This window comes from Penicillium cosmopolitanum (assembly GCF_028827165.1).
Source record: "Penicillium cosmopolitanum strain IBT 29677 chromosome Unknown utg000006l:49.0-5199605.0:1.0-5204138.0, whole genome shotgun sequence".
Taxonomy (NCBI): Eukaryota; Fungi; Ascomycota; class Eurotiomycetes; order Eurotiales; family Aspergillaceae; genus Penicillium; species Penicillium cosmopolitanum.
Genome location: NW_026622676.1, coordinates 5100731 through 5127609, shown reverse-complemented (window position 1 = coordinate 5127609; position 26879 = coordinate 5100731). Strand labels below are relative to the sequence as shown.

Below are 26879 nucleotides of genomic sequence, written 5' to 3'. Positions count from 1 at the left end.
GGACGGTTAATTTTTCGGGGGAGGGTAGTATATAATAGGGATTTCTGCTCTCAACATCGGTGCCCTAGGGTTATGTGACAGAAGCCTTAGCAATAAGGCCCCTGCTTTGTTTCTAGAGAATAAGTAGCGTTCGTTCTAGATTATTAATTCAATATATATGTTCCCCCCTTATGAAATGTTCTACTGAGGCTGCTGAGGTTGCAGTATCGGTATACTGCTTATGAAAGGTTCTGTTATTCGTTCTGTTATTCGTTCTGTTGATTCTCTATAGCGTCACGCTTGCCTATCGTCTCCTTGTACTCTGCGAGTGTGGTGGTGTTGTCTCCTCGCGATCGACCCGTCTGCCAACGCAGACAGCCTACGAGCATTCCCATCTTTCACCAGCTAATAATTGATGAAATCTTATCTAATCTCTTAATATTAAGACCCTAAATAGTCGATCTTATAAATACTAAGTGCTTTCTTAATCCTGAGGATAAAATAGTCTAAGATGGAATTAAGACCTTGGATAATATAGTACTCAGTCAATTTGAGGAAGAAGTAGATGATGATGATATATCTGTTTTGTCTGATATACTATTAGTATTAATAAACAATGCTATAAAGGTATTGGAGACACTATGCCTATATAAAGAGCAGCAAGAAGAAGGCTCAGCGCAGATGATATCTAATCTTTATAGGCATGAGAGAGTGATACAAACTAGGAAGTTAAATGCGCAAAAGCAGAGTGATATTAGGTCCTTTTTTAAATGAAATTTTGTATGTGAACCAAAAATATATATTTGAAACATTATAATGCGATACCTCCTTAGTACGATACAAATTGGCTGTGCACGTGGCATCGTACTAAGCAGGTTTTACAGTACTACTCTTCTTGAAAACAGGTCATTTCGTGCGGACGAGTTGATCTCGACGAGATGCTCAGAAAAAACTGCCGCACAACACGATGTCTCCAGCAATATCTGTCGGACATGCTGCGCAAATAAGCCTCCTGGCCGTATGTTCCCCAATCTACCATTTGTTATTTAACGTGCCTTGATAATTAACATGTCCGCACGAAAAGATTCTCTTCTACGCGGGGTGGACAATAACTTACAACCGCTACCTCCACCCACTGAGGAGTTACCGAGGCCCCCTCCTCTCAACCATCTCTCGAATCCCATACATAATTGCCTACACGCAGGGCCGCCTCCATCTCTATGTGCACGCCCTCCACGACCGATACGGCGATGTCGTTCGCATCGCCCCTGACGAGCTGAGCTATCGTGATTAGACCTGTGCATGGGAGTCCCATTCCCATAGGTTCCATGGGAGTCCTGCTTATATAAGTGGGACTACTCCCACTTACGTAAGTTCCATGGGATTCCCATGCACAGGTCTAATCGTGATGAACAAGCCTGGAAGGACATCTACGTCCGCTCGAGCAATTTCGCCAAGGACATGCGCTTCTACCAGTCGTCCAAGAAAGCGGCGAGTATTGTTGTTGCCCCTGAGGTTATCCATCGCCGGCAGAAGAAGGCTATTCTGCGTGCGTTCTCGGACTCGGCTCTGAGAGATCATGAACGGGTTCTGCTGCCTTATGTCGATGTTCTGATTGAGAAGTTGGGGGCAGCGGTGCGCGGAGAAGGCGGGGGAGGATGGATATGTAGATCTGACGAAGTGGTTCAACTATGTTATCTTTGGTTTCATGGCGCAGGAGCTGTTCGGGAAGCCACTTGGGTGCCTTGAAGAAGCGAGCTATCATCCGTGGGTGGAAGTGCTCTTTGGGACGGTCAAGGCTTGGGCGTTTCTTGCCATCCCGACGTTCTTTTCGTCTGCTGCCATGCTACTTAAGCCTCTCGTGCTCTTCCTATGTCGGGACTCGTTGGGGCATCGCGATACGAAGTATCGTGCTCTCTCCGGGCATATACCCAAAGGGGACGAGCAGAAGAAACCGGTCTTCATGGCTCATGTTCAGAGCAGCAGCGGCAATAACCCTGAAACGGTCTTACTGCAGGATGAAATGCTACCAAACTACAGCTTTTTGATGATGGCCGGGAGCGAAACGACCGCTACATTGTTGTCCGGATGCACATTCTACCTCCTAAAGCACCCACATTCATACCAACGGCTTACCTCAGAAGTGCGACAATGCTTTTCAGCGCCCACTGAGATAGTCCTTTCATCGCTAGCAGTGCTTCCATATCTTCACAGTGTCATTACAGAGACATTGCGGCTGTATCCTCCAGTGCCACTGGGCATGCCGCGTACAACCCCGGCGGGTGGCGCGATGATATCCGGCCGATATGTTCCGGAAAAGGTTCTGCATATCGCGCCTGTGCCTTTTATAGGATATAAGCTAACATATTCACAGACAACTGTCAGCGTTCCGTCATGGGTTACCTCCCGATCCCCATCAAAATTCTCCAGCCCAGACCAATTCATTCCAGAGCGATGGCTGGACGATCCACCGTGCCTGAACGATAATAAGGCCGCTATGCAGCCTTTCTCTCTAGGTCTTAGAGGCTGTCCTGGCAAGAGGTCTGTGTTCCATTCCGATAATCTCTACATCCACATCCGAAGGAATGACTTGACGAAACTGACATGGTCATAGCATGGCGTACATGGAAGCCGGGCTCATCCTTGCGCGAATCCTGTGGAGCTTTGATCTGCAGTTTCGCCAGGGTGTCATAGGTGGGATGATCATCGGGCGTTTCTAATTTGGGAGAAGGGGTCTCTGCTTGTGAGATTGATGCCGAGGGACTGATACATGAGTTTTTCTTCGAGGGCGAGGTATCAGGAAGGAAAGAAAGTGATGCATGGTACTATACGGAGTACTGCGTGCGCGTGAAATGTGAAAGTCCATCTTCAGAAACAGAAACCCCTAGGCGAAGCCACGTACTCCGTACTGCGGTGACGAGCATGCACCAACGGGCAGTAATTTCAGCAACTGAGCAGGAGGTTATCTACTTTCTGACCTTCCACTGACTTCATGTTGGGAATGATGAGTCAATAAAATCGCTGTGACCATGCAAGGCACGGGTGATCAAAACCCCACATACTATTCGTCGATTAGACCCGTCATGCAAATCTCAGATCGGCATTGGAATTATGCCTGTGATAAACAGTTGGTGATACCTACTATTCGCGAGGTTTTGGAGGGACAAGTCTCTAAATTGTGGGATGAAAAGTTAGGTTATGTCGTTGATTTGTTAAACAGATCTGTCATAGATCACCCTAGACCGAAGCACAACCGCATCTGTAATCAACGTCTTTCCGAGTCCTTCTACTTCCCCCGCATGTACAACCGTCCAGCATCAAATCACACGGTTCATCCCACAATCAAAGTCCAACCAGCCCACCCCGCAGAAACAACTCCCGCTATTACACGCCACCCAACCTCCTCTACAAAACTAAACGGCATAACCTCGTTCGTCTTAACAGGCAATCTCAACGCAGTATATGCAAACAACGGCACAGACAGATAGGTCCACGTAAGCAGACTCAAGATACCCAGATAACGCGTCCACGCTGTGTCGGAGTACCTGTCTGCTCGAGGTCGAGGCCTGACGAGGTCCTCAACGACGATTGCAGCGGCATTGCTCACGAAGAAGAGCATTATGGCACCGATGTTGTCGGGCACTCCGGCGTATACAGCGCTCAGCATGTGCAGGATTCCGGAGATGGAGAATATCAGGAAAAGTTGGATTATTCGCTGGGGTTTGCCTGGGGCAGGGATGAGGCAGTTTTGTATGGCGCTGCTTATTGTTACTAGGGGCCAGCGGAGGAGGCTATGCCAGTATATGCTGCGAACACGCAATAAATCAGTATCTAGTTGTTAAGTACGAAAAGATATCAATTAATAAGAGAAAACTTACGCCCAACAATCCCTGACACTGAAACGCCTGAGATCACACACCCTCCCAAAGAGCGGCGGCCAGGATTCCGGAGATCCCAAGAAGAAGGCAATAGACACTAGGGCAATAATCTTGTAGATCATCGAAAACAGCAAGCGCAGATCGACCAGTAGCAGGCACGAGAGCGGAAGGCGCGCAATTAGCTGCTCCTTACTCGAGGCTGGCCCGAGAAACTCCGCATCTGCGGCCAGGGCGCCGGGCCATTCTCGCTGAAAGTAGCGAACTGCGCCGAAATTTAGAAGGTCGAGGGCTGTGTATTGCCAGATAAGGGTAAGTAGGGTCCTGGCGATGTACGCCCCTTTTGCTTTTGGGGGTTGGTTTGGAGGTGAGGCATGGCCACGGTGTGTCCAGGTATTCACCTCCCACCTTGTTCCGATTCCGCGAGTACTTGTGACGCAGTTCAACGAGGCCAGAAAATTGGCAGGCGGCTTGTGAATTTGTGGAAGTAGTTGGCTGATTTCCACGCGGAGGATGAGGAAGAGGCTGACGAAATGGAGCGTCTTCACGAGACAGGCGAACGCGAAGACTCCTCGCAGCAGCTCAGGGCCCGACAAGAAAGACAGGAGCCGCGTTTCGAGGACTGCTAGAGCAAGAAGGGAGAGGCAGCACAGTTTTCGTACGCTTGAATCTTTTGCGGTGAAGGCAAGAGTTACCGAGGCGACCAAATACTCTGCTGCCATGGTGGCCGCCAATTTCAGGAGACACGACATTGTGGCATGAGATGCTGTGAATATCAATCTGGTGACAACTCTAAAATACTTCAGATTGAGCGCTGTATCGCTATAAGGGCTTCATTACTGCTCGATCGGCGCTCGTTTTGCTTTTTCCTCGCTAGGGGCAGCGGAGTCTCTCTCAGCCCGCATTAAGGAATGTGACTCCTGCAAGGTGAACGCCTCTCGCTGCGTAAGGTGATTAGACAAACACGCACGCCGAGTTTTGACACGGCGAGGACTAAGAATATCGTCATGGGAGACGCGTCGAACGGTACTTGTCTCTCGGGCGGAAAGGCAGTACCACTGGCTTCTGGGTTTTCGTGCTCGTAGGGTTTCTACTATATGGCTGTTCTCTTCATCGGTCCTCATTGTTGAATCTGCAAGATAACAGATTTTTGGGTCCTTGGAACAATGAACACCAACCAGTCTTCTGCCTTCCATCGCCCGACTGTTTTTTAAGACGACTCAAGCAGTGCAAAAATATGCTTTGCATCTGATATCACATCTCAACAGCTTCCCAAAATGGTGAATCAGCTCATATTGCGCCACTTTCCAAAACTTCAGCTGCTATCATCTTTCAACAGACGAGACTTTCATTGCAGGCATCCTACCAGCCTTGCCCGATCTATGGCCCCACATACTATGCTCTAGGGGGACGATCCATCGTGTTCGTTGGGTACAAAGTGACTTTCAATACTACGATTGTCGCGGAGTTACAGGCGTTCTGAGCGGCAGCTTATCTCAATAACGGATTCCCCGCTTCAAGCCCGGTCGGCGAAATTATGAGTGGCGTTGGTGCTAATCATTCGACTGATATTCTATTTGAGACGAGTCTACATACAGAGTTTGGGAGGTGGCGGTCTCCCGGTGCATGTGGAGACCACTGCTACCCGGATTTGGTCTTTGATATTCTTCCCTACATTGACATGCTTTTGAAGGATTGCGTAACTGTACGTGCCGCAAATCGAGACTTTGGGCACATTGATTTGAGTCTCATGATATGAGGGATTATTCTGGCATGGTTACGGAGTGGAGTATGGCAATTAGGGAACGGACAAATATGCTGACACCTTATGATAGGATGACGAATTGATGTACTAGCTAGTACTGAACATGTCAAATAGAATCATATGATTGATTGAAGGTCTTCCGATCACTTCGAATGGCCTGGGGGGCCTTTCCATTCGAAGTAGGGTGTGTTGTGATACAATACTAGGACAACTTGGATGAACGATAAATAAGCATATCCTGAGGGGTCCTAGTGGTATTTGACCACTCTCTCAGTTCGTCAAATGATGTTATTTACAAGATTTAAGTTCTGTTTCTTCTTTCGTGCCTTTATCTTTCATCCGTCGCCGGCCCCTTTCTTTCCTCCGCCCCATGGACTATTACTAAGTGCTAAGCAAGAAAGGTTCCATTTCATTGTAGGTAGAATTCCGAACTGGTCTTCGCAGCTCATTCTCATCTCATTGATAAATGTATATATATACATATATCTATATACATTGATTTCTAGCCCGCCTTTGTTTAAAGCATCTAGTGAAGAGGCTACTCAGAACCACAGACGTGCCGTTCTCAGGAGCGTCGTGTCAGTTTGGCGAGTAATGGGCCCTTGTCCCGGATTATATATGCCCGTTGATCTGTCCAATTCGAGAACTGGGGAGATAACTCCAGATCAAACGCCCATATTAATCGGGCAAGGATCAAGCTCGCCTCCCCAAACGCTAGACTGTAGGATAAATCAGCCTCAAACTGGAATCGTCCACAAAATGGATGACTGACTTCTTCCCTGGACACGACCTCGAACCCACTGAGAAGGGCTGCATGGCCCCTTTGACATCTTCACCTCCAGCATCAGCATCTAACCATGGCTTTGGAAGGAACAACTGGGAATCCTTGAAGTGTGACGAGGACTGGTAGATCGCCCAGGAAGCAACCGCCACGCAGGTCTGGGGTTATCAGTACTTTTGAAATACCATCCTCACTGTAGTGAATTTGCATATGTTCTCTGGGATGAATCGCCCTGAGATTACAGCACCACCATTTGGTAGAATCGCGGCATGCCAAGCGGTAGAGGTGGTACATACGCAGTGTTTCTTGGAGGATAACACGCAGGCATGACACATCCGCCAATGAAGAGAATATCATTTTAATCGGGGAGGCGAAGCGGTGCCATATTTGGAAAGAAAGCTTCTTGTATACTTTAAGGCGAAGAATGTGCAACCGGATAAGAGGGTCGCTGTAGTCTCACTTCCCGCCATCATCATAAAGCTGGGATTAGACCATACCTCTTCCTTAGATAAAAGTCGACTTGTGGTCATTAATAGCCCAGAAATATGTGCCAAAGTCAGTATGACTTGATTCTGAGACGTTCTCTTCAGGAATTTTAGACACAATTGATGCAAACTTGGCGGACCGGTGTAAGAGCAGGTCACGACGAATTAAGAACACGGCACCTTTCATAATTCAGGAAAGTGAGGGGAAATATCTAGATTATCTGACGAAGGCCCATGCTTTGATAGAACCGAAAAGCATATCCACCCAGGCGTGAGAAGTCCCTTTCTCAAAACGGCGTTGTGACTCACCAAATAACTCAAAGGCCATAAAATCGAACAAGACATAATTGTACCATTCTGTCAGATCTACGACGCTTTGCTTCTTTCCGCGCATGGGATGGAGCATTTGGACGAGTGTATCGACAAATGGTCGCAGAAGATGCTCATGGGACTGAAGTGCAGATTCTGAAAATGCACGGAGGATAGCGCGCTTCTGGTTGCCGTGGATGCTAACGTGTTTCATGGGTAATCCGGCCACCCGAGCTGGCCGGCCACCCAAAACACCATATTAAAAGCGATAAATTATAATTCGATATCTCAACAACCATACCTTTTTTCGGTCTATATTTTATCAGATATTTCTATTGCAATATATAGAGCAATATATCTCAGTTTTAATTAATATTATTGATTTATTTATCAGATTACCATTAAATACACTGTAATTTGTGTATTTTGTCAAAAAGAGATATTTCGCGAGATATATATATCCAGACTATTTTTTCCTTCGGTTTTTGTGACAAGGGTATGATAGAGGTTATAGAACTTCAATATTTAGCTTTGAATTACTATGGTTGTTGAGCTATCGAATTGTAATTTATCGCTTTTAATATGGTGTTTTGGGTGGCCGGCCAGCTCGGGTGGCCGGATTACCCATGAAACACGTTATCGGGAGCGGCCACCACACTTGGGGCTTTCCTCTTGGACACATTACAAAAGCGCATCTCCCTGGGAAACTTCCTCAAGAGGCTATATATGTCTTTCCATGCTTCCTCATTTCGGTCGCTTAATTCATCTGGGGCGATACGGACAACCCCCCCGATACTGGTCATGAAGGCGCTTCATTTGCCTGTGCAGCTTGCCCTGAGCATAGGCAGTCGCATAAGAGGCCCTCGACACGCTCTAAAGGAACGGACCAGGATAGCGGCTCAGGGGATCAAGGTACCTTCTAGAGAGTATTTTCCTTGCCGAGAACAGAAGAGCCTAGGAACCGTTCATCAAGCTAATGGAGCTTGTCGTTCTTGCCTGGAAAGACTTACCAGAAAAACTATTTTGTAGATGTCGGAGATCATGGGGGTTACACGATCAGAACGAGCGGGTCGAATAGAACGTGGATATGGTATCAAGATACCACCACCACCATGTAGCGCTCTGGTAGAGGGCAGGATGAGATTGCGAGAGTGTAATGTGTGTCTTCAAGCTATTCCTGCCTTTCGAAATGAAGATCCAATGGGAGCCTAGGCTACTATTCTAAATCTAACCAATCGCAACAATTTACCTATATCAAACGCTTCTCCTCATTGCACTAGGTAATTTCAATCAATTGAACCATTAAATCTGGTATCGGTTTCACGTAGACCGCCTCAGTTGACGCAAAGGGTTGCTCTGGGTTCTCCAACGAAACCTGATACTGACAGATAAATGCGGCTGTTAGGCATGTCAACATTTTTCTTGCGATAGACTGACCAGGGCAGCTCCGTGGACCATGGGAGAATGTCATGTTTGAACAAGGGTTTTGGTTGGTCGACTTCTGGCTTGCTGGTCCTCTACTTAGCCAGCGCTCAGGATTGAATACCGTGGCGTCCTTGCCCCAAACTCGAGTGTTTAAATTCGCCGCCAGTGGGGGACATAGTAGCAAGGTTCCCTTAGGAATCGGGATATTCATGATCGTGGTGTCACGAGTCGCTTCATGCTCCGTTAATGCAACCGCCGGATGCAGCCTGAGCACTTCATCGACGACTGCCCGTAAATACGGGAAAGCCTCAATCTGCAAAAAGAGAGACTTGCCACCGTCACTTCTAGATAATGAATGCCCACGAGACTGAATTTCATCACGCAGCTTTGTCTGAACCGCTGTGTGTCTGCAAAGTTCGAGAATCATCCATTGGAACGTCGCGGAAGTTGTTTCTGAGGCTCCAGCTAGGAATATTAGGATATGGCCCAGCATTTCCTCGTCGGTAAGGCTCCCATCTTTGAGCATGACAGAAATGATGTTGATGGTGTAACTGGGCTTGATTGGCTCCACGAGCTTTCGTTTTTCGATTTGTAGCAAGTCTCGCGCGACATATTCCAGATACCCCAGATCGGCTAAGTCTTTGCGATTGCATAGGGTCAACATCAGAAGCGAGCGAATCAGGCGAGGAAATATTGACAGAACGGCCTTCTTGACCTGTCCGTTTGCCACCCTGCGGTCCAAGCTCCCAAGAAGACATGGATATCGGGACAGCCAATCACTCTCTTGACCAAACACACATGTGCCCGAGAGCTCTAGGATGGATCGTGATGACCACTGACTAATGTTTAGAGTGGGTGTATGTTGTCCAATATCTCGAACCAACTCCAGACAGCCCTCCCACAAGGAAGTGCTTATCTTGGCCACTGTACCGGGGTGAACACCGGTGAAAATAATTTGCGAAGATACTATTTGGGGATGTTAAGCCAAAGATTTATAAATGAAGTTTGCAGGAAGGATTAAAGGATTATGAGAAATGTTATCTATAATCTTCTGAAACATACTTTGTGCTTTCGTCCTCTTGCGGCAAGCAACCCGGGGTAACCTAAGCCAGCTTCTGCAAGAAGCTCGATGGTTTTGGAGTGCGAGAAGCTGTGATGTTGTTTTAAACACAGTTCAGAAATAGCTTCTGGTCCCAACACGATGATCATCTCAACGCTGAAGAAAGTGTAATATCTGATGATTTGCTCTCCCAGGAACTCATTACAAAGCTGGGGAAGTTCTCGGCCGATTAATTTAACGGGTTTGGCGTGATTACCCAACCAAAAGCTTCGGGTCTAGAACAAGTTCCTATATATCAGTCTCCCCTTTTGCCTTTTGTTTCTTTTTGAGGAAATACGGCTGGAGAAACTTGCCTTGGGGGTGGGCAGGGATCGGAAAGGGGTTGCATAGACTGGGTAAATGTGACATTGGTATATCAGGGCACCGATTCCTCCAAATATTAATAGGATGATATAGGAGGACTTAGCACCCATGATCTTCAGCAGCCAGATTATGGTTATCCATGGGAGGGTAGATAGGAGTAAAGTGTGATGATATGAATGCGCCATCGTCAAGGTGGTTTGAAATTCTGATACTGGAAAAAGGTTTAATAAACAGCTGTAATCTTTTATCGCGTGATATATACCACTTAACCGAAGTCTGACTTTTATTCCGCTGACGATTCCCATGCAAGGGATGAGTGACCTATTGGAACTTATGTATGACACAGGGGTTTTGGAATGAAAGGGTGTAAAATATGTTGAATTACAAATACTTTCTCTTCTTTCTCCCCCCTCTGTCTTCTTCTTACATTGTATCAAAGAACAACTGAGTATGATCCACTTCGGTTTTCTACTCCTAATCCAGGAGGTCCTAAAGAATTCCTGAATGGGACATGTTCAGTCTGCGCTAGCCACCATCAAGGTCGGCAGTCAATATATGCTGATCTATTTTATCCTTGGATCTGCTACCACTTTCACCTCGGCTAAGTCCTCATTGCGTTATATCGCCATTTTCGTCATTATTGGGCTTGCCATGTCCATTCAAAGTGCAGTCTGTCAAACCCATCATATCCCCACTCCCTTACGAGGAATCCTGGCAATGGGAGCCTGGATCTAGGTCTTCAACAGCTATGATATTCTTGTCCACAGCCGCATCAGCTACGCGGAGCATCAAGAATGGAAAAATGAAAAAGGATTGATTGCGAACGGAGATACCATCTGGTTTACCTTGTCTATTCCCAATAACTTCCGTCGCCTTGATACAAAATGGCAAAGTATCCCGAATTATAGCTTTGGTGGCAGCCAAGGAGAAGTTCTTCGGAGGGGAAAATTCGTTCAAGAGAAATTCCGGAGCCTTTTTCTCATCTGCTGTACAGCGGTGTATGTCTTCTTGACCTGCTCCTATTTGGACTGGATCCCCAAGCAAAAAGAGATCTTTCCACTCCTGGGCCAAAGCAGTATCCTGCTCAATTTATCCTGGGAGTGTTTGCCGCCCCTGATCCATCTTCATCTCTTCTTCGTCATCACTACCTTCCTTCTTCTTAATGCTATCTATGAGCTTCTATCGATCGCCGCAGTGTGCCTCCATTTCTCGTCTCCGTCACACTGGCCCTCATTTCATGCATCTGCACTTGAAGCATGGTCGGTTCGGAGGTTCTGGGGGTGAGTGAGGACGCAGCATCCTTTTCGGTCCGTCATTAGTGCTAACAATGTCACCATTAAAAGGAAGTTTTGGCACCAAACATTTCGCAGCTTCCTCACCTCGAATGCTGACTTCATCATATCCGTAACTCCTCTTCTCCCGAACACTATCACTTCTCGCTATGCGCGATACTTCCTTTGCTTTTTCATTTCTGGACTGATCCATCTTTCACTTGATCTTGCGATCGGTATATCCCTGGATAATGCAGGCGCTACGATATTTCTTACAGTCCAGCCAATTGCCTTTGCAGTAGAGAATGTGGCCAAATACCTGTCTAAAAAATATGGGATCATGGCAAACGATACGGCTCTGAAGAGAATAATGGGTTATGTTTGGGTGTTGGCCTTCTCTTTTTGGAGTTGGCGACCATGGGCCTATCCGATATTGATGAAGTCTCTGGAAGTTGGGGAGCCGATTACTTCAACTTATCTCAAGACTAGGGGGTTTTATATCAATCTCTGAAACTATCCGAGGCAATGTAAATGTGGACATTCGAGGTTGATCGCTATCCAGATTTCCAACCCCAGAAGGCAAAAAGAAGATACGACAATGCGCGGTACAGAGTCCCAATCAAGGCAAGAAACCTGTGAGGTTAGTGCCAATGTTACAACATCCACACCAAGTGGTGGAAATATACGTACCCCATATCCATTGCAGTTCTACCTATCTTGTAGCCAGTGAATGTAAAAGCGGCTGGTATGTTGTAAAGGTAAGCTACAGGGGCCGTATTTTCCTGGTAAAATGCCTCTGAGAACCAAGTCTAAAGCAACGATAGGTGAGTTCATCTTTAATTCCAGCTTGATTATGCGAATGCAAGGAGCATAACTTACTGCTGGCCATGAATACCAAAACCATTCCAGATGCCACTCTCGCACAGTCGATAGCCGGGGAGCACATCCACTCAGAGCTGAAACGATGAGACTCAATAGCATGCATAACATTGGCCCATCCTCTCGCCGTGTTACGGCCGATACAACGAACCCAAGGCCGTATATACCTATAATGATGATAAACAGGTAAATATAGATCTCAGATTTGGAACATACCAACTTACAGTAGGAATATAAAAAGCCAAGGACAAGCTGTGAGTTAAATGGGATCATGGGAGCTGCTAATACCAAGTAGAATGCCGTAAAATGTAAGGAAGACACCATCATTCGGAAACAGACCGCCAAATTCTTCCCCAGGAAATAAGCACTGCGAGAATGGCCACACTGCGATTCTCGATAGAAAGTCAACTTCTCCTCCCCAAATATCTTCACCCCAGGAGGACCAGCCGCACAAGCTAGGAACAGGATAATTGATTAGCCAATGACAGTGTGGCTAGATAAGAAACACGAGAGGCCCTACCAATGGCGAGACAACATAAAAGGCCCTGTTCGGCTATCAGCCGATATTCAACGGCACTCGAAAGAAGGTCAAACGGATAGTGATAGATCCCTTGGAAGAATTGGCCTCTAGATTCAAAAGCAGCCAAACCAATCATGAGACCAATGACTGCACTAGATACAATCTCTAGAGCGAGGCCTGTAGTTTGTCGGCTTTGTTGTATTATACTCCGGCAAAACGCAAGCCAAAGTTGGCGAGGCCAAGGCGCTCTTCTTTTCTTCATTACCTCAATGAGTGTTGTCGGGTCTGCTATCCCGATTCCAGAAGGCTGGTTCTCTTTCCAATGCGGGGCATGGGAATAATGTAATAAGACATCAAGGATGACATCTGCTGGGTTTGATGTGGCAGGGAAGTTGTGGCCCAACTGCTCGAAGAATAACTGCGCCTCCGCTGCCTTTCCAAGATAAACCTGGATCCCAGCGTTCAGAGTCATGACATCATCTAGGAGACGGAATATCTCGACGCGCGGCTGGTGTATCACGCAAACCACCATGATTCCCTGGCGGGAGATTGAGTGTAAAAGCTTCATCACTGAATATGCAGCTGTAGAATCCAGGCCGGACGTTGGCTCGTCCAGAACTAAAACCCTCGGTGCGGCAGCTAATGCGAGAGCGATACTCACACGTTTAAACTCACCCCCGGATATTGCTCGTCCCCTTTCTTTCAGGAGATCACCAACCAACTGATCGCGAATATACTTGATACCCAGAGATGATATCAGAAAATCTATGTATTCTTGAATCTTTTCATCAGGCAGCTGCCCACCAAGTAACACACGGCCGGAATAAAGAATATTTTCGCGAACAGTGATGTCGGGCAGAACAGTATCATGCTGGGGAACGAATCCTATCAGGTCCCTTAGTCTATTTCATGAACGAAGAAGAAAAGTTAGATAGTCAGTACCTAAGCTCTTGCTCTAAGTTATGGAAAGGGACTTTACTCTGCGGGTTCAACTCTCCGGCCATTCATGGAGACCCGTCCCTGAGAAGACCGAATCCTACCCGATAGTATATTTACAAAGCTTGCTACAGTGCATAAAAATGGTTAGCTTTGTTCTGGAACGGAAGATTTAGCGATTTTCACATTTACCAGATCCGGAAGCTCCCATGATGCCGAGAACTGAGCCGGAATGTATGGTTCCTCGAAGACCACACAGGATCTCTCGTTTCCCACGGCGCAGACGGAGACAAATGTCGGTGAAATCAAGACTCAGGCCATATGAATGAATGTTGTCCCTGTTGAAAAAATCCTGAAATTGCTGCACCCGAGGAATATTCGCTGTTGAGCCGTCCTCATCAGATAGGAAATAAGGGCCAGGGCGTACTAAGTGAAAGAATCCTGCCAGTCCCTTTAACGCCGTTGAATATCGTAAAACAATACAAACACCTAGTATCAAAACGTCAAGCAACAGACAAAGGAACAATCCTAATAGTGGAATCTGATGGGAACTGCCGGGGCTGCATATTGACATGACGGTACATTCGAATGGAGTTACCGTCCCCAAAGGACAAAAGTGGCCCCGCGGACACTCAATCTGCTGCTGCCCACCAGGAGGACAATAAAACCCTGGCATACATACTACCGGCTCGAGATTTCCTTGGGGCACTGCGCATAAGTTGTCGCTGCTCTGGAGCCGTATCAGGAGGCAGTCAGGCAAAGGGGGACAATACATTGGCAGGTGTTGTTTCAAAGTGTTGTTATTTGAGGGACCTGAAACTGGTTATGAGAGTATAAAGCAATGGGAAGATCGATCACTGTACAGTAAAATCCATCCTGGCACAAATTACTGGATGACAACGGAATTGGCTGCCTCCCTGAAAGGCACGTATGGTTGGATGAATCTTCCATTTCTCTCGTGCAATCTCGTTCGATGAAGTTTTTGGGACGCAGAAGAAAAGAGAACACAATTTAGGCCTTGGGTACATGAGAGCTGTAATATGCAATGGAATGTATTCTGCAAGGGGTGTACAACTTAGGATTTGCGTGCCTAAAGAATGCAATTAGTCAGATGTTGTAATAACTATGCAAGGGGCTCGAATAATCCATAGACTGGATGCAGAAAAGCCATAAGAAGCGGTACATATCAAAGTCTCAGAGTGTCGAAATATAGGTACACCACACAGCTACGTCCACTAAGAATATCGAAAAGTGACTGCCACATTGGAAATTGATCTGACTTTTCGTGCAGACTCGAAATTTCTACTAGTTTTTTCAACACTATCTCCATGTAGTGTTTCTGGGTGCTGGAACTCTGATGCTCTGCGAGTACCTAGTCTCTTCAATTGCTCTAGCGTTCACTTCCAGCCAAGTGGTGCACTCATGCGGCGCAGCGCGTCATTCCTGATAGGGTTGCGTGGTACATACGTAAGATGTCTACTTCGAAAGGAATATCAGCGGCTACGTCTGAAGTCAACAAGCACATCTTCTCCATCAGTTCCACAAGCCTACCTAGAAACTTTCGAATTATTTCCGATTTTGCGGCTTTGTTGCTGACCTGCGCCAGCCTCATATCACAACACTGCTGGTAATCCGTGTCGTTAGGTGGTGACACGAGAAGTAAGCATTCAGTCAGCTTGCGGGTTGCGACTGCGTTGAGCATAGCATAGTTTGGGGAGAATCGGTCATCCTCATATGAGGGATTCGGCAGTATGGTTAGTTTACTTCCAAAATGTCCGAGAGAGGAGAACATACATTGCCAGCTTCGTCTCATGAAGTAGGTTATACTAGCATCTTTGAATCGCCGTCTGCATTGCGACACGGCCAAAGCAGTCTCCCGCTAGATATATATCTAGGTGGAAGGGATAGCGCAATAGGTCCCACGATAGGTGGTGGTTGATCATCGTTCTCCCATCAAGACCCTTTGCTTGGCTCTATCTTGATATCATGACGTTGGTTACCGTTTTCCAGCTGGCCATAGAAAATCATACCAGAGCTATGCTCTAGAGTTACAGACGGACAGGATATAAATAGTCGACAAAGAGCCTAGATTCCCAGGGACACCTCCCTGCAAAAGGATGGCCGACCGCATGGAAATTGACTCCAGTGACGATAGCCGCGAGATGACTGACGCAAATCAGGAACTTGAACACGAACTCCTTCAGTGCCAACAAGGATCATCTCTAGCTGCTGTGCATTCGCGGCGAATTGTCTCGCTCGGGGTTTCTCCTCATTGTAACGAACCGATGTTGTCTGAGTCACGTGCCCGATCACGTGACCCACGACCCTCCGTTCCATCTGTACAATAACTACGCGTAAGAGCTTACCTCTCTTCCTTTCCTCAGCTTTATTACTTTTCGTCAATACTACATGAATTCTATTCATCCCGAGTCCTTACACTGAGAGTGTCTCATCCAGAGTCCTCAAATACCAATCTGATACCGGGACCTCCCTGCCCTGTGTATTATACCATACAAAACCCAACCCAACCCAACACGCGGCTAGAGCACCCACAATTATGCTCTAAGGCAACTGACGCGAGGGTCACGTTGTCCTAGCGAGAATGCCACTGTGGGGGCGATGCCCAACAAATAGACCGCCGGGGGTTGTCTAGCATTCTCCAAATATCTTCCCCTAGCTCGACGCCCGTACAGCAATACAAATCCCAACAGGATGTTCACTTCACATGTAGAAGCTAGGAGGCCACATCCACCCCCAGAACGACCCCGCAAAGCGCTTCGGTCCCCGCATCGCCAGATTGCCTTCCGCAACGAATATATCGCGACCTCACAAACACGTCTGGTTCTCAAACCACAAGGCGACGCTCAGTCAGCCGTTTCATTCAAGATCTTTGACGACGAAGATGGTTCAGTGAAGTTCACTGTGAGTGGCAGAAAGTATGGCGATCGCTCTTGTCGAGAATTTCGTGACTCGTCAGGACTCCCCCTATTTGAACTTCACCAAAAAGCCGTTTTTACGCATTCCTGGTTCATCACATTGCCCGGAAGCGATCATGCAAGTATAGCCAAAGCTGCACCAAAATGGTCCTTTATTCACGGGCTTGATGACTTTAGCCTATCATTCGAGAATCAAGCTGCCGTGGATGGGAAAGAACAAGAAGAGAGACGAGTCAAATTGAATATCGAGAGACATGGTAGCATCCTAGCGTTGTATGATGTTGTGGACGGAGATAGGAAGGTGGCGGTAGTGAGGGAAAGTATAGAGCACAACGAGACTTTGCCCTTTATGAACTCTCGATGGCGCAGGTATAAACCTATTCTCGAGGTCACTGTGACATCTGGAGCGGACACGTCAATGGTAAGACTTCCATACCACGGTCATTGCCGTATTTACACAGGCTCATACTTGGAACAGGCTGCTGCCATTGCCGTGATTCTATCAGATTGGGTGTTTAAAACAGGTTGGGTGATCTAGTGAGCTAAATCCCAACAGGCAACAATTTGTCTAGAGGAATTAGAAAGTACTAGTTCGTTGGTATAATATTAGTACGGACGGCCCTCCTCAGCTCTAATATTTTCGCCAACGTTCGCGATTTCATTTTCGTCACAGAGATCATACTTGCGGTATACAATGCGTTTGGTTCCTTCAGGATCATATTACTCAGTCTCAAGATACGTATTATTTTCTGAAATCAACGCCGTCTAAATACCTGGCTCGAATGTTAAAGGGATTATATCCAATACAATCACCTTTGCCCCCACAACAGCAAGGCGCTGAGAACCCCCGGTGCCAATTCTACTGCTCCCGCCAGTCACCACCAGTACCTCCAATAAGTGAATGTAATCGTTTATCCCCTCGGAGTATGTGAAGTAAAATGAAGACCTTGAACGATGCATTTAAACAGAACTTAACAAAGTCCCAATATAACGCCAAAAGGCCCAAAGAGAACAGCACAAGCAGTAGATACTGGGCCGAGAATAGCTTTCAATGACAAAAGAGCATACTTTTCCAGCAACGGAGAAAACACGGAATCATTCGACAGCCCTATCTCGGTCTCATTGGTGTATGGCGCAGAATACCCATGCATAACATTGCTCAAAAAGCGGCCCAGGTTCTTGGAAACCAATCCGAAACATGACTCCTCATCAAGTACATCAGATACTTTGAAGATTTTGTGTTGATCTGTGTGTAGATTGTTGTTGCAGGATTTATGGACACAGGACGAGCAGAGATCGACGCGGGCACATTTCCGGCAAACAAAGCGGGGACGATAGATCCAATAATCACAACTGGTGCAGTGGATTTCGAATATTCCAGTTTTAGATCCAATTTCTTGGGATATATTAAGCCGCAATAGATAGTTCGCTTGGTATATGTCACCAAGGAACAAGAAATAGCGACCTAATTGCTGCACAAGAAGCCATTCAAAGTTTGATAGAGAACGAAGAAGTGTCTCTGAGGAAATTAGGACTGATTGGCGAAGTATGGCGAACTGAGTCTCTTTGGGTGTCAAAAAAGTTCGGGGGCATTGGGATTGAACTTCGTGCAAAATCCACGAGACTTCTGCCGTAGCCATCCAGCACGTTAGGATCTGCACCGAAGTCGAGTACTGTGATAGCCGATGCAATAAGCCCTTGGTTAAACGGCTATATGGAGTTGGGCACGCAAAATCTTGTCCGGTTCATTGATTAGTGAGGTGAGAAGCGGGAATTTATGCGAGTAAATGTCACAATATTAGTGAGTAGTCATCTGAAGAACAACAGCGGGCAATGCACGAGGCAGAAAAGAAGTGGGCTGTATGAGAAGAAAACGAGACGGAGAGGGATCCAAATTAGAGACAGTTATAAGTACTAGGGCTAATCTAAATTGGATTGGCTTAATCTATCTATGGCTTTGGAATATACATTGATTATGCCAAGCATGAATAGAGGTTCCACAGTTGCTCAGTGGAAGCTCAGTGAGTGAATGGGAGAATTAAGAAGCAAACTCAATTCTATTTAGTGATTACAAAGTGGCCGAAGTCAGCAGCAAAATAGGAATAAAAGGCCATCAGGCACCTGGCCTTATAATTAGATGCATATGCCTGAGTTTGTAAGCCCCCAAGACAGCAGTGCTGAGCCTCTATACATATGCTATTCTGGTGGCCACCACTAATGACAATATGAGGAGCCATCGAGGAGATGCCCAGGCTACCGCAGCGCTGGTAGCCTTCTCGAAGCTCACTAACGACTGATCGCTTGCTCCAACGTGGAGAACCTGCGATGAGTTGGCCGAGTCGTAGGTGCCCGTAAAGGTGATGCTGAAAGTCACGTTCACCTGTTCGTCATGGGGTCCATTTAGGTCACCGAAACCAGCGATCGTTGTCCCCGAGATGGACAATGTGAGCGTGTCGTTGGTCATTGTCCCATTGAGCATAGCCCCTGACGGCCATCCGATCAATATATCACCCATCGTACTGCAGGTTTCCGCAGGGATATGGATCTGATCTTTATGTATGCCGTCACTCGCGAAGATTGTCTGGGTTGACCTCACCCCCGATACGTCGTAGACCCCTTCGAATTGGACCTCATGGCTGTCATTGCCGGCCTGGGCGACATTAAGGACCACGGCATCGATGGCCCCCTCGACATCCCTATTCGTCTCGTGGACGTATTCGCGCCAGTCGACGGTTGTCTTGAGATGCAAGAGATTCACATCCGTATCGCAGGAGCTGTAGGAATAGGTAATGTTGACGATGGAATTGTCAGACTGCCAGGCCTGGAAGCCCAATGTAAAGGGATTGTGAAGGTTTGGTGGAGTAGGAGTTCTCGGCCCGACCCATGCGATGCCCAACATGCGAATCGAGCCAGGGTCCTTGGGACAATCGGTTCCATTGTAGGTCTTGTTGGTCGGCAGATCGCGAATCACGTAGTCAAAGGAAGCTTCGCCTTGAAAGTACAGTCCATTCCAGTCTGTGTACGCACCAGGGTCGCCAGCGACCATTGTGTAATTGAGGTAATAGCTCGGCTGGAGGCCGGTGGTTGTGAGTTTGTGATCATCCGAGCAGACATAAGTGCCGCCGCTGAATGAGGAGTCGTCGCTGTCACTGCTGGTCCCGCTATCGCTGCTGGAATCACCGTTGCCTCTGCGGGATAGAACCCCAGCAGGAATCGACAAGAATACAAAAATTAAAACTATAGACTGGCAGAGCAACATAGTGGCCATCTTTTTCTATGGGTCCCAGTGCATGAAATCTATAATGTTGTAGACTGATCGACTAACGTGTCCAGCTGTCCAGCCACCCCCTGAGCAGTTAAAGCACAGAAACACTTGAGGGGCGTCGCAGCTTTTAAGCACTGGCACCACTTGATCCTTGGCCTGTCCATGCCTGGGGGACTAAGGCGCCAAGGACCTGAGACGGGATGGACCTCGTATTCCCCGCCATCACGAGTCGCGACCAACGGTTACTGGTTCAGTTCGGAGAAAGCACCGCCACCCTGTGATTTGGTTAGCACGAGCACAAGTAGCCTAGGCGTGTGTGTGGGAGAGCCATTGATTTCTTGCGAGCCACAATCTATCCCACTTCTACGCTAGCCTTCCAGCACCGCGATTTTTCCAATTGTTTCTATGTTGGGTCAAATGCCGGTGCTCTGTAAAAACATGAACATCGCAGCCATCGTGAATGAGCATAGGATGCGCATCAATTGGCTGTTCTGTATCTACTTGAAGACGCGCGCGTTGCACGCATCGGCCCTGAAACGAAAATCAGGGGAATTTGGAATTGGAAGCGAAAAGCAGCGTTGAAGCGTTTTGAAAGAAGCGGAGATAAGTCTGAATCCAAATGGACCAATGACAAGAGACATTAGATGAGTAATAACCACAATATGAAATGTCATAAGCAAGTTTTCGAATCGCTAGTCACATTCATATTTCGACTGACAAATATATCAGCATATGAAGTCTTCTCTGAGTGTGGCAACGCAGGTGAGGACGAGTACCAGTACTTGGCCGTAAATGAAAGAAATATTGGCGTGACCAGCGGATGAAGGAGTGTTTTCGTAACCCGCTATAATTGGGTCAATATAAAGACCTTCGAGTGGGAAAATACTTGGATTGCTCATGGTTTCGGTCAGAGCTGAGAGATGAAGACCAAAGAGCGGGGCATTGACGGGTGGGAGGGAATCACACTTTACTGTTTACTTCATGTACAATTCTACAACAGATTGAAGGCCATAGCCATAGCTAAGACCTAGAAAAGTGGGGATCTAGTACCTCGATATCTTCCAATAATATGGCTCTGCAACCGTTCCGGGGAGATTTCGGGAGGGACCCGGCTGGCATAAACCGAGGAATCTTCCTCAATGACAGCTACAACCGATTCAAGGGGCACAGAAGCACATGCCGAATGTGAAATCAAATATGATCGAGGGATTTTTCTAACATTCGCCCTGCTACCGCACTTCCTTTGTTCAAAACCCAGAATCACTGCCGGCCAGCACCCTATTTTCTCCTTCAGGAACCACGCGAAGAAGGCTCTATCCAACAGAAGAGCTGAATCTGATCAAATACTGTATTTTATGAAGCGTGGAAGAATTTTGTGCAGAATACCAGCATCCACAAAGCTGCAGTTCCTGATCACTTTCCTATTTCGAACTGTACCTTGCGCAGTGTTCCGAGTTTCAGGGGCCTGAAAAACCTTCCATTGAGAGAGCATCCGTTTGGAATGGATTTGCGGGGGCCCTCATGGTCAATACTCCCCTCAACGCCTGCAGGCTATTTTATCAGCCACTATCGACAGGTAGAATGTATGGATCTCATCTCAGGGTACCATTCCCGCAGTGGATGTTTTAGCGGCTGATAATTCAACTCGATTGCTGTCTACGGGTGGATTGGGCCAAAATATGCAAGCTGGGTGGTCCTTTTGTTCACGGTATAATGAAGCGGCTGTAGCCGTTAGAAAATATACACCCCCATTATGTAAAAATAGGCATGCACAAGGCTTGTTTCCATCATACTGTGGGGTAACTAGATTTCTGCGGGGAGTGTGGAGGCCCATCACCGGGATGGTTCCGTGCTGGGCCCTCCGCCTGGATTATGCACTTCTTTCCTAGAAGCCTCTCGGATAATCGGCATTTATCATCAGGTATTAAAAGCCGGTAGGTTTGGCAAACTGGCTTTGAAATTGGTCATTGCGATGTTTGTCGTCATTTCGGCCCCTGTCGTATTTCTCCTCGTTCTCTATTTTCGCATGTTCGATATATTCAGCACAATGGGAGAACATACCTTCGATTGACTCCGAGAGAAGGCGGTCGGCTGGAGTCATACGCCTCCAGTAAACAAGATTTATACTCACCATCATTTTGTGCCAGATTTCTATGCCAAGGGTAAGTTCCTGACGACCCTCGACCTCTTGATTCGTTCCCGTTAACTGTATAACAGCCGTTGAAGAACAGGGGGGCGGACCCGAGTGGCTGGCCTACTCCCAGTTGGAGCCCCTTAACTTCCAAACTTTTGATGAAACGTGTTGGGGTGCAGTTGGACACTACCTCCATGGATTATTCTGTCCCTTTTCGTGTCGTTTTCGTATGCCATATGCTGGCAAAAGAATACGCAAGTCCGTTATGTTTTACACAGACTTGAAAGTCATTAGGTATTTCAAAATTAAACTGGCGAGAGCAAGATCTACACCACCAGCAGGAGATTGTGCGTGCAAAACCGTGTACACTCGTGGAAAATCACTTAAACTTGTTTAAGAGTGAACACAGAGCTTGGCCACAACAAGTTGAATGTTGTTTCCTCTTCCCCCTTCCGCCTTCGTTCTCCCTGATATTTTAGGATTCAGGTCATTCCGGGATTATATACAAAAAGACTCACTCGTCTGAACAACAGAAGCCTCATTGTATTCACATCGATGATTTATCATGTGCAGATGACCAGAGAATAATGACCATCCTGCCCAACGCAAGATAATATCTCGAATCGATCGCCGTCTTCTTCCAATATGTGGGCTCATCACCAGTGTCAGCTTGATTGACCGCACCAATGTATCTAATGCTGCCATCGCTGGCATGAACGAAGACCTCCACCTGGGCCAAGGGGCTCGATATTCTGTCATGGTACTCGTATTCTTCGTGACATACACGCTGGCTCAGATCCCGTCCAATGCCACCGTGAGACGAATTGGAACACGATGGGTAATATCATCGCTGATTCTCGCCTGGGGCATTGTGTCGATCGGTTTCGGCCTGACAACATCGTGGAAACAGTTGGTCGCGCTACGACTGGTCCGGGGACTGTTCGAGGGAGGCTCTTTTCCCAGCATTATCTTTCTCATGTCGACGTGGTACGTGCGTTATGAACTGCAAAAGCGATATGCTGGATACTACTTGCTAGGAATCACGGCATCCGCGTTTTCTGGGATCCTGGCGTACGGACTCACGCAGATGGATGTCGTTGGGGGAATGGAAGGCTGGCGGTGGATCTTTATCATGGAGGGCATCCTCACTTGCATTGTGGCCGTACTGGCATATATCTTCTTGCTCGAATTCCCAGATAGAGAGGCGCAAACCCAACCTCGATGGGGCCGACTGGGCGAAGTCGAATGCCAGTTTACCCTGCACCGGCTCAGTCAAGACCGCGGCGATGCCAGCCTGGAGCCATTTTCACCGAGAGCCTTCCTTCGATCGGACCTGAAGCTCAAGACCTGGGCGCTCGCCACTCTCTTTCTGGCCGTCACGGCAGTGGCATACTCCATGGCGTACTTCCTCCCCATCATTCTGCACAACGGAATGGGCTTCGGCGTGGCGGCTTCCCAGTGTCTGGTTGCTCCCCCGTACGCCTTTGCTGCCATTTTCATGTTTACGGGCGCGTGGGAGGGTGACAAATACCGCATTCGGGGACCAATTATTATCTTCAACTCCATTCTCGCCATTGTCGGTCTCGCCATTGTCGGTCTCGCCATGATGGGTTATGCGGCATCCTCGGGAGCCCAGTACACAGGCGTCTTCTTCGTTGCGGCAGGGGTCAATGCAAGCATCCCAGCTATCATGGCATATCAAGCCAATAACATCCGGGGGCAATGGAATCGAGCCTTTGCCAGTGCATCGTTGATTGGCTTTGGGGGGATCGGCGGGATCGTGGGTGGTGTTGCATTTCAGCCAAGTTCTGCCCCACGCTACATCCCCGGCATTTGGACGCCCATTGCGTTAATGCTGCTAGTCATAAGTGTGGTATTGGCGTTGACTGTCTTTTTTCTTGTTCAGAATCGGCGAGCCGACAGACAAGGCGTCGTTTTAGAAGGGTTTGATGGATTCCGATATACTATCTAATGCATCTACAGCCGCATATTCAGTTACAAGGAGCACCATTTCGTCTGTTTGGTAGTGACCTACTTAATATTTTGATGCGCGAATGGTGAGGAACTTGAAATGCTATATTTACTATGGAACCAGACACTGCCTCATGCCCTGGCGCTCGTAACAAATAGATTGAAGCGGTCACAGGTTACAGGTGACTGTTTCGTCTTGCGATGCCACTGCGGGCTGGACTATCTCGGTGGTTCTGCCCCTGTGCGACTGCTAGTCAAACGGAAGGAGCGAGAAATGAGCTGGGCGTCGGATCGAGCGGCATCGCCGGTAAAATGAAAGGGGCAGTGTGTCGGGCTGAAAGCCAAGGCGCAATGGTCAGTGGGAGCCGGAATGGAAGAAATGTGGCGGCGATGAGTGCAAGATAGAGGAGTTGAAGGGAGGGAGAGGGAAAACGAGGTTGAGAGGGCAGGCCTTTTGTCTTTTATATCGGAGCGATGGAGGGAGAGCTTACATGACTGTGTATTAGGGCGCTAAGCCGGGAACGGGAGGGTTGCTAAATGGACCGCCCTTTCTGCTAAATGGACCGCCCTTTCTGCTAAATGGACCGCCCTTTCTGCTAAATGGACCGCCCTTTCTGCTAAATGGACCGCCCTTTCTGCTAAATGGACCATGGGCCCTTCAAGTTCTGGATCCAGATTAATATGTAATCTCCATACAACTTTGGATATACTTAATCTACCTCTATAGCGCTGTAAAAGTTTCTAGTCCTTTGTTGACCTCTCTAGTCTCTGCCTTTCTATAGTAGACTAGTGCCTACCTGAGATGGAATAGAGTAGGTAATATATTCTATGCTAGGTAGGTACTAGTCTGCTATTAGAAGACAGTAACTAATAATAGAAATAGACAGTTAGAAATTTTTGTAGTACTATTGTAGACATAGATTGAGTATATCTAAATTTGTATGGAGATTACATACTAATCTGGATTCAAAAGGGCCCATGGTCCATTTAGCAAAAAGGGCGGTCCATTCAGCAGCCCTCGGGAACGGCAAAACTAACCACATCCGGTAATTCACAGATCTCAATATTACGCCATAAGTGCAGGCACCTGGAAAAGGGCCACGTGATCAGTTGGCACCGTGAGACAGCTAGTGCAGATCAGTAAGCAAGTGGCACCATCGAAAGTTGATACTATGGAAAAATCCAACTTTTTGGGTCCGCGTGGTATCTAACTTAGCTTCAAGTGGGAGTAGACATCGCCATAACCCATTTTGGGTTGAACATGCCAACCCAAAACCCAACCCACTGGGTTTTGGGTTATAGTAGCTAGAACCCAACCCAACCCAAAACCCAGTGGGTTATAAATGGGTAACCCATATCGACCCATTTAGACCCATTTTGGCATAATTCTTTTATAATTTTTCATAATTTTTATGTACTGTATTCGAATACCAGTTCTATATCTTTTTTTCTAGAAGGATTTAGATCTTAATATTTTATATATAGCTTTATCTAATATTAATTATTCTATATTTAAAATTTAGGATCTAAATATTAAGTATCAAAAAAGTTATTAAAAAAGTAAGACTTTATATAAAGATATATATATAATCTAGTAGGGTATACCACTATCTTTACTATAGAACTCTGTAATTTAATTTAATTTTTAATATACTATTTTTAACCTTTCTAACCTGTAATATATATATATATAATATAAAATAATAATATTATTAAATAAAAAACTAAAAATACCTATATATAAGACCTAAAAACAGATCTAATACAGACTGTATTTAAATACTTAGCATATTTGTTCTTTTTACACCAAAATGGGGACCCACTGGGTCCCCATGTGGGTTTTGGGTTTTGGGTTGACTCATTTTGGGCTGGGTTGGGTCGGGTTGGGTTATAGTTGATATGGGTTCTGGCGATGTCTAAGTGGGAGTGTACGAGCTGCAGGATACCAAAATGTCGAACAAATGGACATGGAAGATCAGAGCCGGTATCGTTGAAGCCTGTGAGCCCTGCTGTAGCTGAGTTTCGGCGCGTATCGAAACGAAATTCGTTCCTGGCAAAGTTATATTGATCGGTAAGGAATGAGTTGTTCCAAATAGTAGGGTATATCATACCTACTATCGGCCTATCTAATGGCAAATTTTGTGTTAATGATATTGGATGAATCCCATCCTGCTCTTGTGAGGCAGTCCTCGAATGGAAACCATTACTCTCGCTGTATCTCTGTATCTTCCCTGCGATACATCCCTTTAGAAAACAACCCCCCTGGTCCATTTTCAAACTAGATCGTATGCAGCCTAACTAGAGTTCATTTCTTGCGAATCCAGTTCAGAAGCTAACTTGACATCTAAATTTCAAATCTTCACTTTGAATGAATGGAATGTATCTCGGGGACAATCAACAAGGTACTTAATGACGAGTCTCTCTCTTGAGGCTTTGATCAAGATCTGGTCATGACAATTCACGGCAGGTTCGCTCTGTCTTCGATGATCACCTCTGGCGGCGTTTGCCACAGCGCTAAGAAAAATGCCTTTCGACTTTCCCAATTCCTCGCCAAACTTTCCTGTGGAGCTGGGTTCCGCCCGCTTTCTTTTAGGGCCGCTCCGCCTCAACCGCCGGCCCGCAATTTCCACCCTTGGAAGCGCCTCCTGACTCGCCAGTAGGATGCCTTCATAGCAAACCCCGTTTCATCGTTGGAGGTATAATGTGGCGCGTTTGTGCGGGCGATCTCCTGGGCTTTTCAGCTGTACAGTAAGAAACCAGGATATACAGGGAGATATACAGATTATCAGCACACACAGCATTTCGAAAACACAATGGATCTCAGTCTAGCTTCTTTGAGCGTGAGAAAGGTTCAAACCCTCTGATCGATCACAAATCAAATGATAATGCCCCGCAATATCGACACTCACGAGATCGCTTTATGGA

General features: G+C 46.9%; 7 protein-coding genes across 7 annotated transcripts; 3 read left to right on the top strand and 4 right to left on the bottom strand.

Annotated features, from left to right (window-relative positions):
• Positions 1–946: 946 nt before the first annotated feature.
• On the top strand, positions 947–2699 carry N7509_006450 (cytochrome P450; the record flags this gene model as incomplete). The annotated part of the gene is made up of 6 exons (XM_056631087.1): positions 947–997; positions 1064–1265; positions 1397–1614; positions 1697–2299; positions 2354–2520; positions 2594–2699. 6 exons carry the CDS (start codon positions 947–949, stop codon positions 2697–2699), a joined length of 1347 nt encoding a protein of 448 aa, XP_056490389.1.
• Positions 2700–3310: 611 nt separating this feature from the next.
• N7509_006449 (wax synthase family protein) lies at positions 3311–4606 on the bottom strand (the record flags this gene model as incomplete). Its single annotated transcript, XM_056631086.1, has 2 exons — positions 3311–3785; positions 3858–4606. The coding sequence occupies 2 exons, from the start codon at positions 4604–4606 to the stop codon at positions 3311–3313; spliced, it is 1224 nt and encodes a 407-aa protein (XP_056490388.1).
• A 3864-nt stretch (positions 4607–8470) lies between these two features.
• Positions 8471–9828, bottom strand: N7509_006448 (cytochrome P450; the record flags this gene model as incomplete). The annotated part of the gene is made up of 2 exons (XM_056631085.1): positions 8471–9585; positions 9723–9828. 2 exons carry the CDS (start codon positions 9826–9828, stop codon positions 8471–8473), a joined length of 1221 nt encoding a protein of 406 aa, XP_056490387.1.
• Positions 9829–12323: 2495 nt separating this feature from the next.
• Positions 12324–13716, bottom strand: N7509_006447 (uncharacterized protein; the record flags this gene model as incomplete). The annotated part of the gene is made up of 4 exons (XM_056631084.1): positions 12324–12359; positions 12532–12647; positions 12713–13614; positions 13655–13716. The coding sequence occupies 4 exons, from the start codon at positions 13714–13716 to the stop codon at positions 12324–12326; spliced, it is 1116 nt and encodes a 371-aa protein (XP_056490386.1).
• Positions 13717–16360: 2644 nt separating this feature from the next.
• On the top strand, positions 16361–17122 carry N7509_006446 (uncharacterized protein; the record flags this gene model as incomplete). Its single annotated transcript, XM_056631083.1, has 2 exons — positions 16361–17005; positions 17063–17122. 2 exons carry the CDS (start codon positions 16361–16363, stop codon positions 17120–17122), a joined length of 705 nt encoding a protein of 234 aa, XP_056490385.1.
• A 1647-nt stretch (positions 17123–18769) lies between these two features.
• Positions 18770–19852, bottom strand: N7509_006445 (uncharacterized protein; the record flags this gene model as incomplete). Its single annotated transcript, XM_056631082.1, has 1 exon — positions 18770–19852. The coding sequence occupies one exon, from the start codon at positions 19850–19852 to the stop codon at positions 18770–18772; it is 1083 nt and encodes a 360-aa protein (XP_056490384.1).
• A 2843-nt stretch (positions 19853–22695) lies between these two features.
• On the top strand, positions 22696–23955 carry N7509_006444 (uncharacterized protein; the record flags this gene model as incomplete). The annotated part of the gene is made up of 1 exon (XM_056631081.1): positions 22696–23955. One exon carries the CDS (start codon positions 22696–22698, stop codon positions 23953–23955), a length of 1260 nt encoding a protein of 419 aa, XP_056490383.1.
• Between the last annotated feature and the right edge of the window lie 2924 nt (positions 23956–26879).